At 32.9% G+C, this 9,083-nt stretch overlaps 2 protein-coding genes across 5 annotated transcripts in view; one reads left to right on the forward strand and one right to left on the reverse strand.

Annotated features, from left to right (window-relative positions):
• Positions 1–3,495: 3,495 nt before the first annotated feature.
• On the reverse strand, positions 3,496–6,561 carry LOC108575205 (histone-arginine methyltransferase CARMER). Of its 4 annotated transcripts, none has more exons than XM_017937946.1 (8): positions 6,429–6,561; positions 5,703–5,840; positions 5,115–5,609; positions 4,768–5,034; positions 4,460–4,682; positions 4,057–4,343; positions 3,840–3,976; positions 3,496–3,606 (listed from the first exon to the last, which is right to left on the reverse strand). In XM_017937946.1, exons 1-8 carry the CDS (start codon positions 6,559–6,561, stop codon positions 3,496–3,498), a joined length of 1,791 nt encoding a protein of 596 aa, XP_017793435.1. The 4 variants fall into 4 exon arrangements, with proteins under 4 accessions (XP_017793435.1, XP_017793433.1, XP_017793434.1 ...); XM_017937944.1 differs by having other exon boundaries at positions 3,496–3,624; XM_017937945.1 differs by having other exon boundaries at positions 5,703–5,843.
• Positions 6,562–7,402: 841 nt separating this feature from the next.
• LOC108575147 (putative RNA-binding protein Luc7-like 2) overlaps positions 7,403–9,083 on the forward strand; it is a 6,381-nt gene continuing 4,700 nt past the window's right edge. Inside the window, exons 1-2 of the mRNA XM_017937872.1 lie at positions 7,403–7,578; positions 7,747–7,841. Coding sequence (XP_017793361.1) covers positions 7,518–7,578; positions 7,747–7,841 — 156 coding nt within the window. The 5' untranslated portion in view covers positions 7,403–7,517. The remainder of the gene's footprint in view (positions 7,579–7,746; positions 7,842–9,083) is intronic.

Below are 9,083 nucleotides of genomic sequence, written 5' to 3' on the forward strand. Positions count from 1 at the left end.
AATGGATTGATACTTAATACTCTCTACATCTCTTAATAACTCTTCATGTATCACACATTATAGGAGAACATTATTGTAAATCGTAATAAACAATATCAGAAATGACATCATTGAGTAAAATAAATTGTTCAGTACGCAAAGGTCTTGTAATTACTATTTAAATTACTATGTGTACATTCTTTATCATCATATTGCAGTGTATTTTGTTTCTTGACATAAAGCAATTCATCAAGTTCAATTCAATGAAGAGTGTGCACCCTAAAAGGGAGAACTTATTTTGTTTTTTCTTTCACTTGTAATCATAAATTTTCTATACCCCAGCGCAGAATTTAAAAAAGTGGAGAAAAATGTACAAACAGTATCTTTCAAAACTCACTTGGCTACCTGAGATATTTTGTATCTTTCAGTCGTTAAAAATTTTCTAAAACGAAAAAAAGAGAAAAGAACAAGGAAAAGGCATACACTCGAAAGTACCACACGCTAACACTGAAAGCAATATCTAGAAAAATATCAGAAAGGTATGCTTAGTTTTACTCAATCTTTTGTCTCTCCTATTGAAACTTAAAATTCAAACGGTAACTAATACTTTTGTACGCGTTCGATTCTAAATATTGCTTTTAATGTTTTCAGTTCTCTTTGAAAAAACAGAGATAGAAAGAGAGAGAGGAGCGAACGAGCGAGCTGGCGAGAGAGAGAAAGAGAGAGGGGGGAGAGAAAGAGAGAGGGGAGAGAGAGAGAGAGAGAGAGAGAGAGGAAGAGGCATGTTCTTGTTTTATATAGAGTTACGAATTGTATAATGTTATCAGCACTTGTGGAATGCCTGCAGTCAAAGTCATCTCAAATACTAAATACGTACACTAAAAAAATTATATACTCCATTTTGTAGAACTATAAACATTCCTTAAGTGAATGTCAAAGAATACTATAGCAAATTATTTACATGTTTAGTAGTTAGCTCATTGAAAAAGGAAACCCTTTGTAATGTTAATAGTAGTAAATCAATGAAACAAATGTTCAAGTAAAAAATATGTTTACATCGTTGATACCTAAAAATTACATGTTATCATTAAATCAAATGATTCCCTGCTATGGGAGAACGATATACAGTGTCTACCGGTTTCTTAAGCTTGAAAGTACTTTTCAAGGTACACAAGACTGGGTATCAAAAAGAAGCATTTCTTAAAATGAAAAGGAAGTTTGTGCAGATAACAAATAAAGAGCACTCCTTAGGAACTAATGAGACTTAAGCGTTACACCGAGATCTGAACGTATAATCAACTTGTAAAAATTAAGAATATTATATGTACAATTACTTGAAGGACAGGTAATTCTCTGATAATGGCGAAATTTAAAATTACCAAAATATTGTGTAGAATCTAGTTGTGTCAAAACGAATATTACAGATTACCTAAAACAAGGATGAAGTACAAAAAAATGAGTAGTTTTTATAAGTTTCATTTTTTTGTATAAAAAGAAATATCTTACTTGGTTTTTTGTTCTCATAAATGCGTCAAAAGATTTTACTACTTTATATCACCAGGTAGTCATAAAAAAATCTTTGTACATAATAAAAAATCGTGTTGACACGTGTTTACTTTGTCTCTACAAATATCACAAGAATACCCCATTATCAGAAGATCAGCTGTATTTTCTTTTAATTTAGAAATACACTCTTAGTCATTCAGTAGAATTAAATAAGTCATTTGTTTATCTCAAGGCTATAAAAAATGTTCTTCTTAATTTTATTTCATCGCGTAACAAAATTTGTTTATAATCAGAAAACGAAACAAATGGACCTTGTTTGTAATTTACACTTTATTATCGCATGAAAAAGTATGTAAAGTGTACGTGTAGGCTTGAAAATTATTGTAAAAAAAAAAAGATGACGTGATGTATTTATTTCTTTTACGCGTCGTCGACTTTTTAATATTTTTCCTATTTTCTAAATATATAAATACTGGAGTATTATATAGGTTGTAACATTTTTTTTAACTTAACAAAATCCACTTTTTTTCATTTTCGACAAAAAAATTTGGTTACTCAATGAAACGACTAATCAGTATGAGACATATATAGGCGGTAGAATTCTACTATAATAGAAGTACATTAAAAGTATAGAATTAATCCTATTTGACCAAAGGCCGATATGTAATACAAACGTCACAAATTTGAAATTGTGCCTGTACATGCTATTCTAGTGTCTGTACATTGCAATAATACAATACAGTAAATCAGCTATATATGAATCGCAACATAATTTATCATCGTTTTATTGGAATATATTCTTTTTTTTTTTTTTAATTGTAAATTATACCATCGGGTCGATCGATTTTTTTACGTAGTTAATTATATACAATTTGCTTTTTCCTCTGAATCATAAATAATCAACAAAAATGTTACTTATTAAAAAATAAAAATAATAGATACAAATTAACAAGATGGACATACTTTACGGAATTTTTATGGAATTTATTTTTTCTTTTTCTTTCGTAAACGTTTCAGTGGAAAAAAGTGGAAGGGAGGATGCGTTTGAACGTAACCACTTCAGTAAGAAAAGCGGATAACAGGCAATGCCACAGAGTGCTCTCCATATCGTATCCCTAACGAATTATTGCTTTTTGCACTTTTTTTCTTCCCGAAATACTCGGAACATCATTACACGCTATATATCTCTAAACGTTGTAGTAAAAAATCGCTTAAGTTCGAGAACCAATCCAGCCTGTATACATCGTTTGAAACGTTCTAATTCGTCGGATCAACGCGATCAATCGATCCGATACTGAGAAACTTCAAGAAATACATTGAAGAACAAAAATCAAGAGAAGAAATGATTTCGCAACTTATCGATTATCGACCGATATAAATTCGATCTTGGCGTACAAACGGATGCTTTAGTAGATCAGAACCCTGTAAAATATATAGTGTGTGTGTGTGTGTGTATGTGTTATGTGTGCCGCGTGGAACATTACGCACGTATAGTTAAACTGTATTGTCGTTAAAAAATATTACTTTTTCTCGGGTACATTTGGCAAGCATGCACTTCGATTTGGAAGATCAAATCTTCGACGGGACCTCAATTAAATAATAAAAATCGGCTAATCGAGATATAGAAATAAATGACAACTACGAGAGGACGGTTCGCACTCTCCTCCAACGTGCTTCCCATTGTGACTTATTTCTTCTAGCGCTCCATCCGAATCCGAACCCAGAACCAATAATAACTTTGTTAAAATAAGCGAAGTTGTTATTGTTATTGCTGGTGTTGTTGTTAGCGTTAACGTGGCCAACGTTCGTATTTAAATTGGCCAAGTTAACCGCGTTTAATATACGAACAGCGGATGAGAGTCGTAACTTGCTTGCTGGAGAACTGAACACCAACTTGCGGCTCTGTTTAGCGTTGTTGCTGGTGTCTCCACTACTTCCAGCGCTATGGCGCTGATCGTTCAAATGTTTCGCCGTATGGGAATACTCGGTACAAAATGATTTCACCATTGATCATTGTCGATACGTTTGAGACGATATGCCGTTACCAGGTGTCACATAATCCCCGATCATCAAGCTGGGATTCACTGGATAATGTGAAGTATTGCCAAGGACCAGCGATTGCTGGAAAGTAACACCAAGCTGTAGCGCGAAAGACACGCAGGCAGGCGTACACTTTAGTATCCTTTCGCTTTTAGATTATGAATGTAGCGAGCTATTTTGTGCATATTTTTGGTGCAGATGTTCACGCACACATAGGTACGAGTATATGGTGCATGTTACACATATCGGTACATTGTGATACCGGACATTGAGTGTAGCTCGCACAAAATCTGATTAGGAATCTTTACACTTACCGTAGCGGGAGACGTGAACATGTTTGGAGTGATTCCGCCACCTATTAATTGCGCTGCTTGCGTACTCGTCGCTGTACCTCCTACTCGTCCCCTTCCTGTGCTCGAAATTGATCCAGGATGAATATTTGGCTGACCACCTGGATAAAACGTAAGTAAGAGGTAAGATGCAATCCCAATAGGTGAAATATTTTTACAACTTTTTATATTATATTTTTACCTATTGCAAGTAAATTACTGGGATTCACCGCTGCAGTTGCATCCATAGAAACTTCTCCCAAGCCATTCACTGACATTCCATTGACCATATTTACTGCTTGCCTTGCGCCTTGGGCATCTAATGTCGTCCAATAGGACTCACTGGGTGAGGTATTATTTAAACCGGGAGGAGGCTGCGCTGCTGCACCTGTGTATCGGAAGTACGGATTTTTCAAATCCAAAGTGTTACTACTGCTTTCCATATTCGTTCCTTCTAGCTTCAGATCTATTGTCACATCGTACGATTGTCTGAAACAAGTATTATATGAGGTTATATATATACACATATACACGTATATGTGCATTTCATATTAACAAGCATTTTGAAAGCTTTGTGAATTATCGTTATGACTGTATTGCTTTACCTTTTGTTCGCAACGAGAATGACCTTTCCAGACAACAGCTGACCACTTTTACAGAACAAAGGATTTTCCAAAAGGCAACGAACTTGATACCAATGGGTTAGAGGTTCTGTGGGAGCTGTACTTAACCAAACCTGTTGCGTCGATCCGATAAATGCAACGTCGAACCAGAATGCAAGGCCATGACAAGTGCCACTTTCCAATATATGAAAATCGACATCAATTTCTAAAGAATGTATAAAGTAATAATGTAATGTATATGTTAAAAAAATCTTGAACATGAAAATCAGATATAATGCACAAAGTTTCACCTATTTTATGTAAATCAGTCTCATTAGCAGTTTGAAAGTCTACAATATGCCTGATAGATTTAGCCATACAAATTCTTATATCAAACGTATCAACGATTGGTTGCCTAAAGTACTCTTTGATCGCGTTGTTTCTCATTGCTGAGAGATCTACACCGTGGAAACATGTTTGGTACCAAAAGTTAGCCTTATTAAATTGTTCCATGTAAAGATTTTCGTCGGAAAACGGAGCTATGTGAAGATCTCCTCGTGAGGGAAACATTCTTCCACCTGTTTGATAATTATTTAATTGTTATCACAGCAATTGATGAAAACAAAAATAAAATAAAAAATAATTCGAAAATATTCACCTGGAACTAACCACTTTTTCGCGTGAAGATAAGTTTCAAGCATTCTTTCATTATACAACATGTAACCCATGGGCTCACTCACTATGCAGTCTACTATTTCAGGTAAATCAATTTCTTCTATTTTACCAGCTATTACAATAATCTTATCTGATAAATTATTAGCAGCAACTAATAGTTCTGCATGATTTGCCATATTACTTGCTTCTACAGCATACACCTTCTTTGCACCTGCTTGGACTGCAAAGAATGATAATATACCAGAACCTGCACCTACATCAAGCACAACTTTATCTTTAAAATCAGATAGATTTCCCAGAATTGCTCGCTGGTATGTACTAGTCCTAATGTAGTCCTGCATCATATTTTGTTGCTGGGAGAGGTAGCCATAGAACTGAAAGTATTGCATGGCTGAGGATTCTTCAGTCCTTTCATTAAATGCAGATATACCCTTTCCATTCTTCAATTTTAATATTTGTGAATGAAAATTTCTAAAATCTGAAAAATCATTTATTAGTAGTACAATAGATTTTCATTTTTTGATCAATGAAATTTATTTAAATATCCTACAATATTCTGTTATCAGCTCACCTGTTTCATTAGCAAATGTTACAAGCAAACTATCTGTATCAAGTGTGAATACATAACTTCTAGATGAAACTCTAGAACACTCAGTACTAGGAGTCACTGGAAATTCTAATAATGTTGCTTTATCCCTACCATTTGGGTCTCCTGTTATAACATACAAAAAGATATGCAATTTACCATCAAGTATAAATTAAAAGAAAAATGCTTTCTCTTTTTGTGTTCAAAAAATTCTTTATTCGTTAAAAAAATAACATATTGTTAAAGAATAGAAAAAAATATTTTAATTATGTCAAGGATTGACCTTCAGATAATAAACAAGTACAAAGATCATAAAGTACGAATCTTCTTTCTCGTAAACGGAAACGTAAAAAAGTGAAATTCATAATATCACAAAAAAACTATCAAAATTTATTTATTACAAAGTCGTATAAAAACAAAGATAATATCTACATAACGAAAAAATCGCACCGTAAATGTGCAAATAAGTCATATCAAATTAACGGATAATTTGCAACAAAAGAAAAGTTCCTTCCCTTTTTTTGTTTCTTTCTGTACAAAATTAGAGAATTATTTACAAAAATATTGTCACTGTAACATATTAGAAATTGTCGTCAAGTTTTAATTAAAAAAAACAGCAACTATAAACGCTCGTTTGAGTATGGTTATGTTGTGCAGTCCGTGACGACGCTAACATAATTCGTAAATGATGATTTATCTATAAGTGAGTACCTGCAAGGAACTCAACACTGAGACCCTGCGGATCATAGTTGATATTGAGCGTGACCGGCTTGTTAAATTTCGCTGTTGACTGTCCATTGTTTGACAAAGTCGATACTGTCACCGCGCGAAACACCTTCGCCATTTTTAGACACCGCGTGCGTATCGTACGCTGCAGTTCTATAATGGGTTCTCGCAGTTGCCGCCTATCCTAACGTCGTTTCCCGAAAAATGGTCAGTGAAAAAAAAATGAACACGCGATATCGCCCCTCCAGATGCAAATTACACGAACGATATCAAAGGGATCTTGCTCAAAATTGCAATTTTTCACGTTCTTACACCAAACCATCGACTAACCACCCCCGGCGCGTATTACACACGCGCAGTAGGGTTACTAGTACACTGAATATATAGCTAATTGAACTCCCTAGATTCACAATGCCCATAAACGATCACTTGAAAAGATGAAATGCATAACATTTGTACTGACACGTCTTTATATCTAATTGTAGCTTGTGCGTTCTGTTACTTAGTATTTTACTTATTGTCTATGACACAGGATACAGTAAACATGAAATCATTTTATATTCGTTAAAATTTGTCATGATTTATACCGTTTACATATTTATTTAGCTCTTTTATTGTATTTTCTTTATAAAAAACGTTGAAAATTATTTACCCTATTACCAACTTAAAATTATACAAATGTATACTTTACAAAAGTCTTAAAAATATATGAAATATAAATAATTTTATGGGAGCTTAAGGAAGATTTTAGAGAAGATAAATTGTATTTTTAATATACCTGGAAACAAAGATTAAATTATAAATTCACTAATAAAGTAACGACCAATGAAATGCATTTTCTAAGCGTAAGTATAAGATCTGAAACGCTATTGGTCACAGTGTCGTATGCTTGGAAGTTTTATATATTTTCTAGAACGACCTGTGCGAATCACGCGCACACGATTAGTGGTGTACGATACTCTGATCGATAAATACGAGTTGGACAATAACTCGAAACTCGAAGGCTGGCGGCGTGGCTGATTGTTCTCCCCCATTTTTGACAGTGCATCTGAAATATTGCACTTTCTCACAAAAATGACTGCTCACGACCAAATGCGAGCTATGCTTGACCAGTTGATGGGAACTGGACGGAATGGTACGTATTATAGCTTCACGGAAAGGCTTGAACACTTCCCGTAGCATTACTATTTACAATTACCTGATATCTCGTCAAAAATACAAGATGGTGGCCTACACCTTACCATTATATGTACACTCATTTGATTTTGGAATATTACTTTTTACGAATATATCACTATTTCAGGTGAAAATAACAAATTTCAAGTGAAGTACTCCGATCCAAAGGTCTGCAAGAGTTTTTTGCTGGCATGCTGTCCACATGAAATCCTATCATCAACAGTGAGTTTACTTCAGTTACCACATATTGAATATTGATGACATACCATTGGCACTTTTGCGCTAAAGTAGAGCATTTTGTATCCCCTTTTTGATTCTTCTTCACATTAATACAGAGAGCAATCAGACATCAGTATATTTCAATGTCATTGTTCAATCTTTTGTTGTTACTTTTGCATTTTTTTCTGTCTACTCTGGTTACACGATTCAACTGCTTTCATTTTCTTAGTAAACTCATTTTGCTTTTTTCTTGAGTTCTTTTTTCTTTTTTTTTTGTATGTTGCAAGATAGCAATATTTTATCAACAGTCACATGTAACACTGCTTTTAACATGTTTTTAACTCATTACAAACAAGACTTAGATAACAAAATGTGTTAACTGAATTTTTTATTAATATTAAGAAAAAGAATTGTTGTCTGCGTTTGGAATGTGTTAAAGGCATTTTTTTTTATATTAATGAATAGTAAAGGTGATTTATAACAAAAAGAATAAGAAATGCAATTATTATTACATAAATGTCAGTTTACATATACATGGCTTATATAGCTTTAGGTACATATTTCATCATTAAATTTGATTAGCTTTTTGGGATTGCATCAACTATAGTGTATATTCTTACTAATTATGCATAAATTGTAATAATTATATATTTTTTGTGAAAAACCTAGTAGTGGCATTGTTCAGTTAGTATCATATCTCACTTAAATAAAAGTTAAAAAATGAAGAAACTTAGAGAGGAACAGTAGCAGAATTGTAGACTTACAGAATTAAGTAAATATTTATATTTACATGTAAAATGTTAAGTAACATACAACCACATCTGTGAATAGGTATACATGTATTAGAAAAACGAAATATTTTATACATTTTATGTAATAAGAATATAACGAATATATGTATATTATGTGCACACTGTTGGGGATATGTTTATTATACTGAAAATTTTAAGTATAATAACAAGAGAAAGATACAATTTTCTATACTGTGTACATGACAATAGCTTTAATATTTTATCAATTGATATTATGTAAGTTTTTTCAAAGCTGCTTAGTTTTAATACAATTGATAATCTTGTTGATTTTACCATGTTGTATGTTTTCAAGTGTCATAAATTCATTTCTGAATATGAAAAAAGTGTTATGCACTGATCCTAGTTCATCATTGCATATTAATATAAACCTACTGAAGTAAAATTATTTTATTGTTTTTATATTTTTTTTTATTATTTCATTTAAATTGTAAAA

This window comes from Habropoda laboriosa, unplaced genomic scaffold (genome assembly GCF_001263275.1).
Source record: "Habropoda laboriosa isolate 0110345459 unplaced genomic scaffold, ASM126327v1 scaffold207, whole genome shotgun sequence".
Taxonomy (NCBI): Eukaryota; Metazoa; Arthropoda; class Insecta; order Hymenoptera; family Apidae; genus Habropoda; species Habropoda laboriosa.